This window comes from Odocoileus virginianus, chromosome 16 (assembly GCF_023699985.2).
Source record: "Odocoileus virginianus isolate 20LAN1187 ecotype Illinois chromosome 16, Ovbor_1.2, whole genome shotgun sequence".
In the NCBI taxonomy this organism is placed as follows: Eukaryota; Metazoa; Chordata; class Mammalia; order Artiodactyla; family Cervidae; genus Odocoileus; species Odocoileus virginianus.
Window position 1 is genome coordinate 27,641,395 of NC_069689.1, and position 20,607 is coordinate 27,662,001.

The window sequence follows — 20,607 nt, forward strand, 5'->3', positions numbered from 1 at the left end:
CTTGGAAATAAAGTCCTCCATAAACTGGCCACCACTCACTTTTTCACCCTTTGCCATTTCTGCCATTTCCAGACCTTCTTGCTGGACTTTTGCATCTGTTTCTTGCCCTACAAATGTGTCTTTCACTTCTAGATAACACTGTTTGCTGTCATAGATAAAACAAAATGTCAGTGGCTTAATACAAGAGAACTTTATTCCTTGCTCAGTTAAAATCCAAAACATGTATTCCTACCTGGCAGGTGATTATCCTCCAGGTGATATATTCCGGGATTTGGGATCTTTCCATCTTGTGGCCCTACAACCCTTTACATGTGGTTTCCAGGATGACTCCAGAGGAAGAGAGAACAGGGAGATTCATGAGTGGAGGTTATTACAGGTCAGGCATGGAGGAGCACAGAGCAGAACTGAGTCACATAACAGCATCTGATATAATCCAGTAGCATGTCCAGAAAGAAGAGGACACGGGGTTGGTGAACAGCTGGCTACTCTGTGCCACCCCCGCAGACATATATATATATATTTCCCAGACTGTATTCCCCAGATACATCCTTCGAAAATCAGCTCAAGTCTCATTTTTAATTCATGAAGTCCTTTTGGAGCAATCTGACTGATGATTTTATTCTCTGAACTCAAACTCCTAGCATACATTGATTATACCAGCCTTTGACCCATTTGCCTCTTTTGTTAAATCACACAAACTGACATCAAATCTTCTTCTTCTTAAACTCAGACATATAAACCTGGTCCCATCCTCCTTGATGAAACATTTCTTGCACCAACATCCATAATTTCACACTTCCCACTGTCTCCTGTGAGCTCCAGGGCAGGCTCAGTGCTCTTTCTACCAAGTAACTGTGAGCGTCCCCCAAGCAATGATTCTTCTCGGAAAGTGGCTGGGAGGCTGCAGTCAGGCCTCAAACTTCAACTTCAAACCCAGGAAGCACTACCTGGGGAAGAAAGTTCACCTCAACCCAAGAGCTTCCGAAGTTTCTAAAGCCTTTTTAGCTGCCAAGTTATCTGATGTTAACAATTAAGACATAAAACATGATAGATTAGAATTTATACTTGCTTGTCATCAAGAATACATGGTAAGAAGTACCTAGTGTCGGGCACTTCTTCCCGACGGGCTTCCCAGTTTGTGCTAGTGGTAAAGAACCAGCCTGCCAATGTGGGAGACATAATAAGATGCAGGCTCGATCCCTGGGTGGGGAAGATTCCCTGGAGGAGGAAATGGGAACCCACTCCAGTATTCTTGTCTGGAGAATCCCATGGACAGAGGAGCCTGGTGGGCTAGAATCCATGGGGTCTCAAAGAGTTGGACATGACTGGAGCGACTTAGCATGCACACACCTAGTATTGGCTATAGAGATTAGCAGTAATAATAGGAGTTAAATTGTTAGGTGACGTTGGGAAGAGTAGAAGAGGTAAAAATGTCTCTGATCACTTTTGAGTGTTCACTAGTCAGACACGGTCATGCATTCCATTTTCTCCCTAGAGATGGCAATATGTGTTCTTGTCACTCCTGTCTGTTGGTGATGTTGCTTTGGGGAACAAATAAGACTCTATAAGATGAAAATGAGGGTAAAATTTGGAGATGGAAGAAAATAAAGGAGCTTGATTCCACAGTAGTTGCTTAGAGAAATTTAAAATATGAAAAAAATACATAGCACGACTCCCAAAACCCACTTGTAATTGTAGGATAGCTTCCCATTCCCTCTCCTCTCCTCTCGTCCTCAGACACCCATATTTCACAGGAATATTTGGACATCCCGAGGTTCTGAAATCTCTGGAGAAGCCCAAAAGGTAGAATGACCTGCTCGCCAGTCACTTCAGCCACACCGAGTGAAGCCTGCCGCGCTCTGTGCAGGGGAGCTGGCTCAGCCCGCCCTTCTGCAAACCTCACTTCTTGTTCAGCTGTTGACGGCATGGAACGGTGTAAACTGAAGGCTCCTTCACATTTATTCATGCAGCTCCACTCCTGCCCTGTTGAGGTACAAGTGCCCAGAGACAATTAACTGATGATTCATCCTCCAGGACGCCTGCTACGGCAGGCTGCCTGGCTGTGAGTGAAAACATACTTAAGCAGTAGCTGATCTTTTCCTTTGGTTGAGGACCAAGTCAGACCAGGCATGGCTTTGAAGTTATTTCTGTCTCGGTGGATTAGAGGTATCAAAAGAAGCAGCTCCACAAACCCTTACCAAATATTTACAATTCTGCACTAAACAACCTCCACCGTACCTTAACCTTTACTGTCTTGTGAAATGCTTGCCAACCTCCCTGCCAAACACATACACTTGCCAGCGTAGGAGAGAGGGCAGCAGCTCAAAGGAAATGAAGTGCAAACGGTAAAAAATCCAGTCTTTGTCATAGAGGAGAACGAAGCCTTTTGGTGGTGACCGACCTGCAGAGGGCAGACTCCGTCTCCCCACTACCATCACCCCCCAACCACCTCATGATAGTTCGTTACTTCTCCAGTGGGGTGTTGAAGAAGACAAGTCCTATATTCAGCTCAGTGAAGTTGTGGGACTGCCCTGAAGGCATGGTTTCCAAATGTGCCGAAGATGCCCATCGACAGTGCAGGAGAGACACAAAACAGTAGGTTAAACCACAGTGGGGGCCCGTGATGGCCCTGTCGGTGTTTTCGTCATGGAGAGGACGGCCACACTTTTCATGGTTTATAGTAAACCTCCTTCCTCAGACGTTTTTCAATGAAACTGCACACTGTAGAATTCTCCACTTGTTTCTAAAATGCTGCAGGGATTAGTGAAATAGATGACTGATGGATTTTCTATTTTTCAGACTCCTTACTGTGAGCACAAGAAATCTCATAATAAAAAGAGAAGGATAAATAATAATAATAAAGGATAAATGAAAGGAGCCGTCAGGTGGGATACCATGTTGCTGGGGCAGAGAAGAAGAGCAGGCCAGCCCTGGCTGCGGTCAAGCCCACGATGAGATACATTATGGAGACTCATTGCAGGGCCTGCACTGGTGAGGTTCCCCCAAAGAGCTTCAGTCAGCAACAGAAGCTTCTGACAGAGAAGTTACCAAAGGCAGAGCTTTAGAGAAATAGACGGCAGCCACTGAAATAACAGTCACCAAAGTTTGTTCATGAATCCCCCTGACACAGTACCCAAGGACCCCCAGAACTGACTGTGGGACTCTGTGTATGCGCTAAGTGGCTTCAGTTGTCTGACTCTTTGTAATCCTATGGACTGTAGTCTGCCAGGCTCCTCTGTCCATAGGATTCTCCAGGCAAGGATACTGGAGTGGATTGCCATGCCTTCCTCCAGGGGATCTTCCCCACCCAGGGGTCGGACCCCTGTCTCTAACATCTCCTGCATTGGCAGGTGGGTTCTTTACCACTAGCAGCAACTGGGAAGCCCTGCTGTGAGACCGTAAGGGAACCTAAGTAGAAGCCTGCAACAGCGGTGGAGGCCAGGACCAAAAGTATGTGCTATCCTGTTAATCACCAGCCGTTACCTCTGCTACATATAGTGCCTTTTGGGCCATGTTTAGGCATTTCATTCATTCACTCATTCATTCACTCAACAAATGTTTATATTTCAAGGCACTGGGTTAAGTGCTTTGTAAAACAAAAATAATTCGACTTTAGTTTTGCCATCTAAAAGCTTTCACTAATCACTGCTGTAAGCACACAAATCTCCATAATACAGATTAGAAATGGGTCATTATATAGTCACAGATAAAGTCTGCACTGGCCAGGTGGTAGAGAGAGATGATTTCTGTGCTGGAAGAATTTGGAAAGATTTTGTATAGGAGCTAAGGGTTGAGGTGAAATTAGGGTGTGCAAAGGCAATGCAGAACGTATTCTCAAAGACAAATCGTCTGAGTGATGGTATTAAGAGGGGAAAGGGTGCACATGCTTAAAAATAAAAGCAGGTAGTTCCATTGTCTGGGCAGTAGTGTACAGGAAAGGAAATAGAGGAAATTGTGGTCAGAAAAGTGGGATTGTCAGGAAATGGAGGGCTGAGTGCCCCAAGTCAAGGAGTCAGATTTTCTGTACAAAGTGATGAGAAGTCTCCAAAGATTCCTTAGCAAGAGAGGTTTGATGATTACTTCAGGAAAATTAATATTTACTTTAGTAGCCAAGAAAACTTGAATACAGGGCCAGGTTTATTATGAAACCTTACAGTAATTCCTGTTACAATAATATTCAATAGTATATACAAGCAAGAAGATGGTTCATCAGCTTTCAGTCCTAAATTTTTTTTTGTACTGCCCAGAACACCGTTTCAGGCTACCAACTTTCTGTAGGTTCAGGAACTAAAAGCTCTTGAATAATAGCTTATGTCAATCATAATTAGGAACATCCATTGGCTGGAAGGAGGGGTAGGGCCGGCACAGTGAATAATTACTATGTAGAAAATGGTTCTCAGCCAGCCTTACCAACAAGAGGCCTGTCCTCCAGGAAGGCCTTCTGGCTGCCCCACAGTCTCTCCTCGCCTCTGGGGGGTGGGGAGCTTCTTTCATAGCCCACGGTCCCCAGGCAAGTATTCTTAATTTCCTCAAGTAATTTATAAAGTTGTTCATGCACACCCTCATTCCTGAAAATTGGTGGAAACATCTTTTTCTACAGGAGTATTTTCCTTACAATGTAAAAATAATAGTAATAGCCCATAGATATTGAGAGTCTATTATGAGGCATTAAATATGTGATAAGCTCAACATACTTTATTTTACACATTTTAAAATATGAAATGGGAATGATGGTCATAACTCCATGAAATCTACCCAGGACCTGTTAGTTGCAATCAAAAATAATAACCTCTATTTATAGAAAATGCTTCTATGACTCCTGCTGCAATTTATGAATATTTGCTTTTAATTTCAGAATTGCTTTATAGTTTCAAATTTTTGAAGAGACTTAAAAATTCAATGTAATTTGTTCTCTCTTTTCAGAAATGAAAAAATTACATCTTTTTTCTATAAAAATGTAGAAAAAAAATTTAAGAAATGTAAAGAAAACCGTGTAATCCCTTAAACCCACCATTCAAAGATGATGACTATTATTAACATGATGTTGTATATATTCTTATAGTTATGAAATTAAGCTATGATATAGTTTTTAATAGAGAAATAACATTTGATTGTATAGATGATAATTCATTTAACCTATATGCTTTTATAGATTTAAAATGTTTCCCATTTTTTCATTAAAAGTAGAATGTTTATGGGTATGCTGTCTAAATATCTGCTTACATTTCTAATCATTTCTGACACATTTATAAAAATCTAATTTCTAGGTCAAAGGATAGGCATATTTTAAAGGGCTTTGATATAATAACAATAAATAATCCAGAAAATTTAGACCAATTTAACTGCCCTCATGCAATGAATGAAAGTGGCCATTTTCTTGAATACTAGATAGTAATATTAATTTTATTATTTGAGTATTTATTTATAATGCATATTATTCATGCATTTTCTTCCTTTTGAGTTATATTCTTTGCCCATTTTAAAATTCATATGTTTGGGTTTTTTTATGGGGAATGGGGCTCATTTTATGTTTAACAAATATTTATGTATTTTACAAATATATTTTAATATGTTCTATTTTATCATTTTTATAGTATTTTTTATATACAGTTGTTTAAATTTTCACATGGTCATACCTATCCATCTTTCTCTTTCATGATTTCTGGACTTGTCAGATTTAGAAAATCTAGCACTCTCAAAATTACATAAATATTCAAAATTTTATACTATTCTTATGAATTTATGTTTGAATTTTCAATTTTTTTAATCTATTTGGAATTTATTTTGGCATGTGGTGGTAAAGTAGTCATTTGTCTTTGTGTGTTTTGCAAGCGGTCTCGATGTCCCGCACTGTTTGGTAAAAAGTTCATTCTCTTTTCCCTGTTTCCCCTATTTAAGTATGCACTCATTTTTTTAATAGATAAACCAGTCTGAGGACTTTCTAGTTTTCCTTTTCTATTTATCCTATTTTAGTTTAGCATTGTGACACCTCGTAATGTCAGATATGATGTGGTGAGGGCCTCATGATCTGTTTGTTTTGTTCCAATAAAATTTGTGCTAGTTCTACCTGTTTATCCTTCAACATTTTTCAAGGCATTAGGAAATTTTAAACCATTTTAGAAGGCTTATGGGCTTCCCTTGTAGCTCAGTTGGTAAAGAGACCCCGGTTCGATTCCTCAGTCGGGAAGATCCTCTAGAGAAGGGATAGGCTACCCACTCCAGTATTCTTGGGCTTCCCTTGTGGCTCAGCTGATAAGAATCCACCTGCAATGTGGGAGACCTGGGTTTGATCCTTGGGTTGGGAAGATCCCCTGGAGGAGGGAAAGGCTAACCACTCCAGTATTCTGGCCTAGAGAATTCCATGGGCTGTATTCCATGGGGTCTCAAAGAGTCAGACATGACTGAACAACTTTCACTTCACTTCACTTTAGAAGGCATATAGAATATTTATATCTATATGAGGCATATATCCTTACTATGTATACCCATGTATAAACTTGTTTAACATTGATAGCATTCAACAATATGTTGGTGAAGTTTGTACAACTGATATGCGTAGCTGTAGTCTTTCATTTTTATTGTTTCCAAATACTCCATGGTATGAATGGGATGTATCATTTTTATTTATCCATTATTTTTTGAATGAAGTTTTATGTGGTTTCTTTTGCTATGAACATTCTTGTCCTGTTACACATATATATGTAGATATTTCTTGAGGATTTCTTGGGGATTTATACTCTTCAACTTTATATTGAGTGTCCTCATGCTGCTCTCCAGAGTGATAACAGATTTACTTTGCTACTAGTAGTGTATAAGAGTTTCCATTGCTCCACAGCCTCATAGATTTTAGTCTTTTCAAGTTTTCAAACTTCCACCAACGTGATCAATTTATTCTTCCAGATGAACTTTGTTGTTGTTCAGTCACTAAGTCATGTATGACTCTGCAATTCCGTGGACTGCAGCATGCCAGGCTTCCCTGTCCTTCACTATCTTCTGGAGTTTGCTTAAACTCGTGTCCATTGAGTTGGCGATGCCATCCAACCATCTCATCCTCTGTTTCCCCTTCTCCTCCTGCCCTCAGTCTTTCCTAGCATCAGGGTTTTTTTTCCAGTGAGTCAGCTCTTCGCATCAGGGGGCCAAGTATTGGAGTTTCAGCTTCAGCATGAGTCCTTCCAATGAATATTCAGGGTTGATGTCCTTCAGGATTAACTAGTTTGATCTCCTTGCTGTTCAAGGAACTCTCAAGAGTCTTATCCAACAGCACAGTTCAAAAGCATCAATTCTTTGGCAAACAGCCTTCTTTATGGTCCAACTCTCATATATGTACTGGAAAAACCGTAGCTTTGACTATAACAACCTCTGTTGACAAAGCAATGTCTCTGCTTTTTAATATGCTGTCTAGATTTTTCATAGCTTTTCTTCCAAGGAGCAAGTGTCTTTTAATTTCATGTCTACAGTCACCATCTGCAGTGATTTTGGAGCCCTGAAAAATAAAGTCTGTCACAGTTTCCACTGTTTCCCCATCTATTGCCATGAAGTAATGGGACCAGATAACATGATCTTAGCTTTTTTGAATGTTGAGTTTTAAGCCAGCTTTTTCATTCTCCTCTTTCACCCTCTTCAAGAAGCTCTTTAGTTCTTCTTCACTTTCTTACATTAGAGTAGTATCATCTACATATCTGGGGTTGTTGATATTTCTCCTGGCAATCTTGATTCCAGCTTGTGGTTCATCCAGACTGGGCATTTCACATGATGTACTTTACATATAAGTTAAATAAGCAGGGTGACAATATACAGCATTGACATATTCCTTTCCCAGTTTGGAACCAGTCTATTGTTACATATTTAGTTCTAACTGCTACTTCTTGACCTGCATACAGGTTTCTCAAGAGACAGGTAAGGTGGTCTGTTATTCCCATCTCTTTAAGAATTTTCCACAGCTTGTTGTAATTCACACAGTTAAAGGCTTTAGCATAGTCAATGAAGCAGAAGTAGATGATTTTCTGGAATTTCCTTGGTTTCTCTATGATCCAAGAGATGTTAGCAATTTGATCTCTGGTTCCTCTGCCTTTTCTAAATCCAGCTTGTACATCTGGTTCACATACCGTTGAAGTCTAGCTTGAAGGATTTTGAGCATTACCTTGCTAGCATGTGAAATGAGGGCAATTGTACAGTAGTTTGAACATTCTTTGGTATTGCCTTTCTTTGGAATTGGAATGAAAACTGACCTTTTCCAGTTCTGTGGCCACTGTTGTTTTCTCTAAATTTTCTGGCATAAAACTTTCTGGCATATTGAGTGCAGCATTTTAATAGAATTATCTTTTAGGATTTGAAATAGCTCTGTTGGAATTCCATCACCTCCACTAGTTTGTTCGTAGTAATGCTTCCTCAGGCCCAGTTGACTTCACACTCCACGATGTCTGGCTCTAGGTGAATGACCACACCATCATGGTTATCCAGGTCATCAAGACCTTTTTTGTATAGTTCTTCTGGGTATTCTTGCCCTCTTCTTAATCTCTCGGGCTTCTGTTAGGTCCTTTCCATTTATATCCTTTATTGTGCCCATTTATATCCTTTATTGTGCATGAAATGTTCCCTAGATATCTCCAATTTTCTTGAAGAGATCTTTAGTCTTTACCATTCTGTTGTTTTCCTCTGTGTCTGACTCTTTGCGACCCCATGGATTGTAGCCCACCAGTCTCCTCTGTCCATGGAATTGTCCAGGCCAGAATATTGGACAGGGTTGCCATTCCCTTCTCTAGGGGATCTTCCTGACCCAGGGATCAAACCCTGGTCTCCTGCATTGCAGGCAGAGTCTTTATCATTGCCACCAGGAAAGCCCCAGGTGAACTTTATTAATTTTTTTTCCATTTATTTTTATTAGTTGGAGGCTAATTACTTTACAATATTGTAGTGGTTTTTGTCATACATTGACATGAATCAGCCATGGATTTACATGTATTCCCCATCCCGATTCCCCCTCCCACCTCCCTCTCTACCCGATCCCTCTGGGTCTTCCCAGTGCACCAGGCCCGAGCACTTGTCTCATGCACCCAACCTGGGCTGGTGATCTGTTTCACCATAGATAATATACATGTTTCGATGCTGTTCCCAGATGAACTATAGATGTGTGTTATTAAGTCTTAAGAGAATTTGTAACTTCATATATTTGGGGAAATTAGCACGTGTGCACATACACACAGAACTCTTCTCATCTAGGAACATGATTTTTCTTTCCCATATTTTCTTTTGCCTCTTTGTAGTTTTATGCCTTTTCATAGTCTTGAATATTGCTTAAGATAATTCATATGCATTGCATATTTTGTTGCTATTGTGAATGAACTCTTTTTTCCAAAAGGTATTTTTAAGCCCAAAGGTTACTTTATTCTTTTACTGACTTTGAATATAAGTAGATTAGTGCCCTCAAAAGATGGAAAATAGGTTAAGAACAAATAACTGAGCATATCCATAGCATCATCTAAAATGTCAAATAAAAGGTCAGCATTGAAATTAAATTTCATTACCATTATAAACACTGCTGGTCCCCTTCCTTTGATCTGCACCACTCTCCAGAAGCCTGATTTTTTAAAAGTCACTTCTGATGACTCCTCCTTCTAATAGGCTAGTATCTTGAAGTGATCTAGAATTCACCACATGGACGAGTGGGCAGAAGGTAGGCAATATCTTTGGGGTCCACCTGCCTGGAGCACTTTGCACAGCTTACCAGGTTTCATTAGTCGTGGTAAGGACAGTGCTGAACCTTACCAAGGTTAAGCTTTAACTTTAACCATATGCTTAAAACTAAAGGACATAAAGGAAGGTAGGAGTAAGAACGGGGCCTCTATCCCAAGGCTCCTCCCTCTCTGTCTGAGCATCCATCTCTTCATCTATAGAAGTTATCAAGTACCTGCTATAGATCAAGGGTTGGGTCTGATGCTGTTAAAGTGGGGGAGATAATATGAAAAGAGCCTAAGACATAGTTCTGTCCTCAAAGAGCATACAGGCTAACTGGAAAGAGATCCACTGTGCATGAAGAATTCAGTTCAGTACCCTTAAAGAGGACTCTCATTTTTTCTATAGTACTCTAAAGCTGCATCCAATTATAGGGACAGATAGATAGATAAGCTAGAGATATATAAAATACTTGGGGGTATTTTAGCTTCTACACCACCCTATGAGTTGGAACAATGGGAAATATTCTTTTACTATCACAACTGGAGAGATGACCTAGTTTAACGCTGCTGTGTCTCAACAGTGACAGCCAGGTACAAACCATATCATTATTTTTCTGGGGTCTCTGATGTGTACTTCCTGCCATTGCCACCCACTGGCCCCCAGTTATGGGTTGTCCTGAACTTTTCTCCCCACCTAGGGGAGATACTATGTTGAGTCCCCAGCTCTGTTTAAGCAATCTCTGGAGTGAAACAGTAAACTTACCTGCTTCTCAGAACTTTGAAAGGAGTAGGAAAAAAAATCCAGAACCCTGTGTACCTGGGATTAATTTGACCTCTGTTTTCAAAAAAAAGTTCCTGCTTCCAACCTCTTGCTTTAGAATGACTTGGAGTAACATCTAGGGGGAAAGAGATTAGTCTGTTCATTTGTCTTGCATTATGGTGCACATCATTAAAGACTAAATACAAAAGATATATACACAGTCTTGAAGATTAGAAATAAATTGCAAGCTATTTTGATTCTTCAGAAGGAATTAATAGTATCACATTCCTTAATCTTTTGTAGAGGATTTACAAAGTGGTTTCATAAATATGATCTCCTTTAATTCCCACAACAACCCAGTTGGGTAGGCTGAGCAGGTAATTCTATTCTCATCAAATCCATAGACCTTCAAAGGCTAGACGGGACTTGAAGACCCAATCCTAAAAACAAGCTCAGAGCAGCCGAGCTGACACAACTGGTAGAGACGAGACTAGAAAACCTAGTTCTGACAACCAGATCCATTGCCTTTCTACTAACCATGATGCCTCATCTATCTCAAGTAGGGAAAGATGAAAGTGGTCATTTAGTCTGTAAAGGACCACAATGGAAGGAAGGAAAGAAAGGTGCTCAAGGGATTTGATAGTAGAATATTTTATGACCACATTACCTGAGATCCCCACATTCAAGATTACAAGAGAGTGAGGTATTTGTGTTGTTCAATCACTAAGTTGAGTGCAACTCTGCAACCCCATGGACTGTGGCCCACCATGCTCCGCTGTCCTCCACTATCTCCCAGAGTTTGCTCGAATTCAGGTCCAGGATGTTATCTACAGAACCTGGTAAACCTCCTGTGGCTCGTGTTCCAAAGCTACAGTTGACACAGAAGTGAGAAGCCCCACATTCAGCCTCTCCAACTCCAAGGGGGCATTGTTTCCCAGGCAGTGGATCCCACCTGACTTTCTCAGGGGATGCCTAGGTCTGGAATTTCAGAATCTCTGAGAAGGAGGGTCATCTCTAAGACTGACTAGGATGAACAGGGCCCAAAGTGAGTCCCAAATCTTGAAACCTCATTAGAACAAATTCCACCTTTAATGGAACCAAATTTTACATTCCCCCCAGAACCAATGCCATGGGGAAACAACAAAGCCAGAGCAAGAATAACTTTCCAGCCCTGCCTCCCTGAACTAACTTTTTGTGAGCCCATAGATGGATGGACAAAACCAGACAAGGTGACAACCATGCTAGGAAGGGGAACCATTTTTTTTTTTCTGGGGACCCCTGTGTCCACTTTCATAGTAATCAGCTGCCATAGGAGTCACAAAAGTGAGACAGGTTGCCCAAGGACTGTACCGCAACCTCTTTCCCCTCATGAGGCAGGGTAGCCTGTGGCCTCTTAGCTAAGCTCTTTACTTGGCACATCACCAGGCATTTGGGACAGACAACTAGATCGCCATGCCCCCGTGACATCAACACTGTTCAGACACCAGAGCGAGTAAGACGGGAATTTGATCCAAAGATTGGTTTTGGAGAATCACACTCAGACTGGAAGGCTGAGCCCCTGAAAAAGATCTGTCTCGCCAGCTGGCCAAAATAAATACGTGCAAAAATAAAAGAAAAGGAGAGAAAAGCAGATTATGAATAGTATTTCCAGACATGCAATTCTAAACCTTAGTCCAGATATGCACTTCAGAAAAAAAAAAATTGCCCTAGTCTTTTAAATTATTTCATCTCTGGGAACAAACGTATCTTACTTCAAATTTGCTTTGATTTAGAATATTGACACAGGGTGAGATCAAGGAACTTATATGTATTTATGCAGAAGTTTATTATTATGAACATTAAACCACATTAATATTAGTGTGAAATTCTCATCACTATTACTAATATGAAACATACATGACTACCTTCTATATCCTGGCAGTAAGTTCTGATTTTTTGCTGTGAATTTACTGACATCTATGTTCATGTTTTAAATTCCATTTTTTTCTTTTGAGAGATCAAATTTCCCCCCCAATATTAAGTTACTTATTTCTATAATGATGTATCAAATGCCTTTTCTATGCTATGCTGTCTACTACTGAATTCAAGACTTATTTTTTTTATGTTGAGGAGAGCAAGCAAGGAGAGAAAGCAGGGTTCCCCATGGGGAAATATAGCTTACAAGAGACTTGACTGTTTACGATGCTAATTTTCATGTAACTGAGAAAAGTGCATATGGGATTTGGAGATGTTTTAATTCTCCCATTAAGAAGAGATGGGTATTATCACGTTCTGCTCATAATGACCATGGCCATACTGTATTTTGAAATAGTATCACCCATTGGGTGTTTTCAACCCCACAGTTTCCAATAAAAACAACATCAGTGAAACAAAATTTTTATGAATAATATATTAATTATTTATGTGCTAGAAGTTTAACAGTGATGATATAAGTAGTAAATAGACTTTAAAAGTAAAGTCTTCAATGGTAAAGAAATAATTCATCCAAATACTATAATATGTAAAATGGAAAAAGATATTTTTATAATTAACTGCTATCTTCCCTTGTTCTAATATTCTCAGGCCTGGGAGGGCAGAATGTTTACAACCAGCATTGTAACCCATATCCTAAATAGCTTTTTGACGATGATGTTCTTTGTTAAATTATGTCACACAAAACCTCCCAGAGAAATGAAAGAGAGCACAGTAATGAACAAGACATATAAAGCTCAGAAACTCCTTCAATAGCCTTGCTGATCTGCTCATCCATTACTGAGCATGTTTTCAGAGCAGCTCTGACCTTAGTAACGAGCATCTTTTGAGAATCACAACTGTCATAAAAGGAAAGAGATCTTGTTAACCAAGGAAGTTCATATCCCACAGAAGCCTTGCACGTTAAATATTGCACAATCTGTTCACGAGGGAGGAGGAAAATCAATATTGTAAGCCTAGTAATCTCAAATAAGCTAAATGAATGTTTTTGTATTTGGATAATAATGACAAACTTCGAACCCTAAATTATAAGTGAACATTTTAATACAAAGGACCTAAACACTTTCCCTTACTTTTGACAATTTATTTAAGACTGTTTTTATGCCTTTGATGCCTGACTCATTTACACGAGTTATACTATAAATGAAAGTCAAAGAGAAGATGCCTTTATTATTATGGCAGCTGTTTAATACCAAATCTCTATATCCAAATAGCTAAAAAAAAAAGAAAAAAAAAAAAAGCTTGTTCTGAAAACTCTCAAATCAAAGACATCGGCTAATAGGGGGTGAATAATAACAAAAACTTCAAAAACAAATTCACCCATGTTGAATTGATGTTGCATCTATATGGATCATGTGTTTAATTGTGTCTCAATAGGTTCTTACCCACATCAATGATGTGTCATTGTGTGGTAAATCTCAGATTCATTACTTTTGTTTAATAGTTTCTAGCACAACATGAAGTTCATTTAATAAGAAACTTTGATGATGGTTACAAACCCACAGCAGAGTTCCCAGTTACCACAAGGGCATCTAGTTTAAAAAAACTTTTTAAACAAACTTACAATCACCAATAACAAAAATTCCAGCACTGACTTGTCACTATTTTTAAGTACTCTTTTTTCAGTCAGAAGGAAATTCTTCTGAGTAATGCGGTGCTTCTCAAATTTGAATGCACAGACAAAACACCTATAGATTCTGATTCTGGGGTGAACCCCAAGATCCTGGGTTTCTAATACATTCCCAGGTGAGACCGATGCTGTTGGTCCAGGAACCGCAGTTTCTGTTGCCAGAGTAGAGGATTATTTCTAGAAAACCAGTAAAAAAAAGCTTCAGCACCTTACTAGAGTGTTCCTTGAATTTTAATATCTTACTATAAAGATGCTTATCCCAAACAAGACCTACCTTCTGAGTTAAATTAAAGAATAACTGTCATCATTGTGAAGACAGATCCTTCAAGTGGAAAATATAAAACATAAACCATTCTGGCTCTAACTTAAAGGAATTAAATGTATCATTCTCTCACTGAAACATTCATTCATTAATCAAACATCTGTTGCGCATCAAGAAAGCATCCCCTGCAAAGCAAAACAAAATAAGGAAGGGCACAGACTTTGTATTTAAGGAGTTAACTATACAGTAGGAAAGATGAAACATCTTCCCTCAAGCACAAACTGTATACCCATGGAGAAAGGAGGCAGTGTCCTTGAACAAGTGAAAAGCAGGTACTGGAAAGGGGCTGGAGAGATGACTCACAGGTGTGTGACTCAGGCCTTCCTAAGCAGGTGGGAGTCACCCTCTGAAGGATCAGCTGGGTGGAACAGGCAGATGTGGAAAGTGAGGAATGGTCCCCACAGAGGTAGAGACAGACATTTCGGGGGTTTGGCTAACATTTTAATTTCTACAACCAAAATGCTTCATATTTAACATGTGAGAGCAAGTTTTATCAAAAGATTCAAAGATTACACTGCAGCTTCTCAACCTCTGGAGTTCACAAAACGGGGTTTCCAAACCAGCAGCACTAGCACCCCCAGAAACTCCACAGAAATGCAAATGCTCAGTCCCCACCCAGGACCTCCTGAATCAGAAACTCCAGACCAGGCCCTAGAAATCTGTTGTAATAAGCCTTCCTTAATTAAGCTGGAAACTCACTGGACTAGATCGTCTTTGTTTCAGTGTAGATAGGAATCTCTCAGGCGCTTATTGAAATGCAGTGTCCTTGGATGCTTCCTAGAGAATCTGCTTTAGTACAATTGAGGAATGGCCTGAAATATGCATTTTTAATAAGCATTCAAGCCTATTCTGACCCAGGTGGACTATACACCCCATTTTGAGAAGCTGTGAGAGTATGATCTCAGAACAGGAGATGAAGGAAAGAAAAAAGTATGTGGAGAGAGTCAACAAAAACAGGAAAGGAAGAAAAAGGAAACAGCTCTGTGTCTATCAGTATGAAAGCAGCCAGTCAGGAAAGCGTTTGATTCTGAATGCTCTGGAAAGAAAATGAGATCCAGAAAGCTGATACCTACGTAACTCGCACATTTCATAAAGTGTGATGGACAGTTCCACTGGGATTTTTCAATAGCCATAAACAATTCCTCTTTTATAACAGAGGTCTCCGAGTATGACTCCTCTTGACATTACAAGTGTAGAGAAATCGCTCAAGTTCTTTGCCTGATGCCCAAGAATTCGATAAGCCATTGCCATTTTAAAAAGACTGTCATTTATTGCTTGTGGATCACAGGAGAGCTGAATGGCAGAAATTACTCTTGAAAGCCTTGTCCTGTTTAGAGAATTAGGTCACAAGAGCCATTTCCTCTCAGAGGGTCCTTCCGTTTTCCTGTAAACGTCCAGGGATAAATCTGAGAGAGACTTAATCTCCAGAAAATAAAAGTTATGGCTCCAAAGAAGCTACAGCCCTAAAGCATAGTGAGGAAAATGACTAGGTTTTAAGGTTGAATTTTATCCTTTAGTCTTCCTTATTTTAAAACAAAATTGAGAAGCTTACTTTGGGTCTAGGGTATTCCACACAGAAGATAAAACATGGAGTTCCTCAAGAAACCATATTATTTCTGGGTGCCAAGAGACTGTGTTTCTGGGGCACAGATCTCCCCAAAACCTGCAGGCTGCTGACAGGCAACTCCTCTGAAGAGGGCAGGGCCTCAGTATCTGTCCTCCCTAATATGGTTTAAAGTCGGAGGGAAAAGCAGATGCCCTGGAGTCAGATTGTTCAGCCGCTTAATTGATGTGACTTTAACCAAATTACCTCATCTCCCTCTGCTTCCGTTTTCCCATCTATAAAATGGGCGTGTTAATCATAATAGTTTTATGGGGTGGTTGTCATAATTAAAGAGCTAATACATGTAGACCGTTTAGAAGCGGTCTTGACACTTGAGTAAGCACTTATGTGTTTTTATTATTCCACATAGTTTATATAGCACAGAATGGATCCAAGTAGATATGAAGGTGGCACTTAAAACATCAAATAAAAATACACGTAATGTTGAAAGGACTTTGAGAAATGAATTACTCATCAGGTTAGTCAAACGTGCATTACATTAAAATTAAAAAAAAGAAAACTCAAACAAGAGGAACTTCAGCCTTTTATATCTGACTTTATAGGTATTTTCATTTTAAGGTATTCCAGAAACAGTGTTTCTCAAATTCCTCTGGTTGCCAGGGTTTGTCTTATGGCTCCTCCCTTAAGTGTGGAGCCTCTGTGGGCCATCTAACCTTTCTGGACCCAAGTTTCCCCATCTGTAAAATGGGCTCACAGACACCCACTATGAAGGGAGCCTCGGATGCTGCATCCCTGTGCTACTGGAGGCTGCTGCGTCTCCCAGTGCCCAGCAACAGAGGAGGCTAGGTGCTAACCCCTGGGGGTCTATGGCACATCCCAGAGCAGCCACCCCAAAGGGAGAGATGTCTCCAAAGTCTCATGTTTTACTGTAAAGATTCGTGTGAATTTTTCAAGTTCTATTCCATGACTTTGCTGTATCTTTTCATGTCTAAATTGCTTTCCAGGGGACTTCCCTGATCTGCCTTCTAGTCCAGGGGATGCAGGTTTGACCCCAGGTCGGGGAACTAAGATCGCACCTGCCACAGGGCCACATGCCACAACTACTGAGTCTGCCAGCCACAAGTAGAGAAGTCCAAGCACCACAACATGCCGCAACTAAGACCCAGTGCAGCCAAGTAATAAATAAGTCAATATTTTTTAAATAATAATAATAATAAAAAACCAAATTACTTTCCAGTTAAATGGCTTAACTTTCTCCCTCCTCTCTCCCTCTGACACTCCTCCAGTAAAATTAATATGCATTGGCCAGTCACTTATTTCCTAATGGTAAAAACATCCCAGGTTCAGAAACCCTAGAGTAAAGCTCTATACAAAAGTCACACTTCCAAAACCAAACCACACTAAAAAAGTTTGGTGTATAGAAACTATTTGCTGGATTGCCAAGGACTTTCAGTTCTCCAACATTTCCAGCCCGCCTCACCTTGTCTACTCACCATCAGGGATCCAATATAGCAAACACACGGCATGGGAATTGAAAGCAGGAGATGCAATACTAGAGAAGCCAGCATTCAGCGGAGATGAGAGTACATTGCAGAGCTATTACACAACTCATACATTATTCAGGGTGAAATATACCCTGAAAAAGTGTGTTGAGATGTCTCCCACATTTCAAAGGCACAGAGTTGTACTATAGAATTTGGAAATTTCCTGAATAGGGCTCCAAGGCTTTAATAAAATTATTGCTCTATCATTTTTAAGGAAGAAGACCTCATCTCAAGTTTTTTGTGTAACATAATAAATCACCTTAACTTAGACACTTAGACACTAAAATTCTTATCGTGGTCTGCAGATTAAAAAGACATATTTGTTCCTAACTTATAAAGCAAATATACTCAAATAACTTCAGAATATTGTTATTTATAACTGTCTTAATAAAACACTTTCTACTGTGTAACAGTCATATAAAATATTAAGTTAAACTCCCAGTTACCTTTTCTTTTTTTAAGCGTAAGTCAAGTTGATCTATAGACTTATATGGGTCATCTATGGGAAGGTTATAGGAAAAAAAAAAAAATGTTTCCTAAAATGTAAGTATGGATCTATCCCTTAGGTCTCTGAACCACACAAGAAAAAAATAATACTTTAAAGTATCAAATAATAAAATATATATATTTTAACAATAAATGGAATTGTCTAACCTATTAACCAATTGAAGTAAGATTAAAGAACATTTTTATATTTGGAATGTAAATGATTCTTTTTCCACTTGGAGATTTCTTTCTTTTAAGTGATGGCTATAAAATTACAAGTATCATCAGCATAAACCACTGGACTCTTAAGATTCCTTTCTCTATTATAATTTGTGTCATGAAGTTTGATAGATATATTAAAGAAAAGTTAAGTGGTTTTTGGTTTTTGTTTTTTTTTTTTTTCTTCTCATCAGAGGCTTTGGAGATCTTTCTACTTTCAGAGAAGAGCTCTAAAGTAAAAGCAAAACCACTACATGAATACCTGGCTACTAATATCTTCCACTTTTGCAAGTAAATTAAAATTGTTGTTGCTGGGGAAGATAAGAGACCTCAATTGACTCACAGGTTTGAACAGCAAATTTTATAGTTTCCTTGGAAATTTAAGTGACTATGATCATACCATCTGTATAGCAGAAAAAAATTTTTTCAAGGCTAAGTTCTTCCAAAGAGATGGTGATGGCGAAACAGGGACCTAAACTGCTCCCTGAGCAGGACCTGCCTCAACCAGCTGAACTCTAAAGGGAGCCTGTAGGCCAACTCTAGCTTGAAGTTCACTATAGACACCCAGGGGAAAAGGCAACATGCATCTTTTACAGTCATAAATGTTGCTGCAAATAAGCTACTTAATTTAGTGGGTGGGGGACATTATTTTATATTGTTCCTATTCTAAAGCCAAGACACACTCAATGATTTAAACAAATCAGAAAACACAGAAGCTCCACTAAATATTCAAACTGAGCTTCTTTTAAACCTCCCACACACCCTTGACCAAAAACCCTACACCAGCAATCCCATTCTCCAGAGGTACTCACTGTTAAAGCCTGGTGTATTCAAACAGTTCAAGGCTTTTAAAATATATTTAAGAGGTATATTCTTTATATGTTACAATAAAGTGGAATTATCCTATAAATATTTTTCTACATAATGAAAGTCAAATTATCACTCAAGTTTCTAGACCAGCATAAAATCAGAAAGAAAATAAGTAGTTGAATTACCTTAACAGTTTAGTGGATTAAAACTATGACAATGGTACAATCCATTTACTTTATGGGGATTAACTAACAAGAAGTCAAAAGATTGTTCCTATTAACTCTTTGGAGCACTAGTTCAGCAGATAGAGCCAGGAACAAGCATATAAATGTTTGCCCTCTGCCCATTCCCTGCCCCAATTTTAGGTTCAATATCCACCATACTTCCTTTGATTACTGCAAGATTTCTTTTTATAAAAAGGAAATTTAAAATTTGTTATAGCTCTTATTCACTTTACTTGATTGGGTTACAGCTTGATTATATCATAGCATCATCCAATTATAAAAATTACAGTGATTAGCTTAAGATGTTAATACATCATAATTTCAGACATTTCACCCTCATCACCTTGACAGTATTGTTTTTAAGCTACTACTTGTTATTTTACAGCAGACTGAGCTCATTCACTACATCTTGGTTTTTCCTAATTTATTTTCTAAGTTATTCATCTTACAGTTCTACTCACAGATGTTAAATAGGTTGCACTGAAGATGAATGCAGTCACTGCTTTGACCTTTAAGAGGCTATGCCTAGAATCTCACAGATGTCCACTTAATCATAGAAATGAATAGTATGGTGTTGGGTCATAATGGCTTGCAATGTGAGCATCCAGACTTGCATTTTAATTAGGGAAATTCAGCAAATACTTATGAAGCACCAGCTATGTGCCAGGAACTGTGAAAACCATTGGCAACACCATGGTGAATGAGATAGGCCTAATCCTTGCCCTCGCAGTTTCCAGTCTAGTGGGGAAGACAATCTGGGATCTACAGATATGAAGGGTGCTCTAAAAGAGTAGGTAGCAGTGCCGTGGAAGTAAAGAGAAAAAAGATCTAAACCACGCTCCGGGGGAGAGGAAATCTCTTCTTGAGAATAAATTCCCCAGGCAAAGATGGATGAGGAGAAGAGATGTTGAACATTGGATGTCGAACAGTAAATGGTCAAAATGCCTGCTATTTTGGGGAATCAGTGATTCTTAAACATTAACTATCAAAACATTTTTAAGCCACTGGGGAACCTCGGAGAGTGAGATCTTCCTGCTAAGCAGGTAGATAGGCTCTCGAAGCTCAAGGTTATATTGCTTCTAGCTCCGATCTGTCTGTCCAGGCACAAATCAACTTCTGCTGTTGTTCATGCAGAGGCATTAGATGTTTTTCCCTCCCTCACTATGATGTCTCTTCCAGCTGCACCCACCTAGAAATAGAGGACAATGTTTCTTATAATGTGATACAAGGAACAGGGGTGCAAAAAGATTTCTGTGGGTAGAACAAGTAACAAACATTAATAATTATGCTTTTTTTCTTTTTTTACAAATTCCTTATTGCTAAATAAATTAAATTGATTCTAGCAAGTCAACTTAAAGGAATATATTACATAAATAAAACTAAGTTTGGATAACAACATTACA

General features: G+C 39.2%; 1 protein-coding gene across 2 annotated transcripts in view; it reads right to left on the bottom strand.

The window, feature by feature from the left end:
• Positions 1 to 175: 175 nt before the first annotated feature.
• Positions 176 to 20,607, bottom strand: part of TTC6 (tetratricopeptide repeat domain 6) — a 205,806-nt gene continuing 185,374 nt past the window's right edge. For both annotated transcript variants that reach the window (XM_070478006.1, XM_070478004.1), the window contains exon 33: positions 176 to 20,393. In XM_070478006.1, coding sequence (XP_070334107.1) covers positions 20,331 to 20,393 — 63 coding nt within the window. In that variant the 3' untranslated portion in view covers positions 176 to 20,330. The remainder of the gene's footprint in view (positions 20,394 to 20,607) is intronic.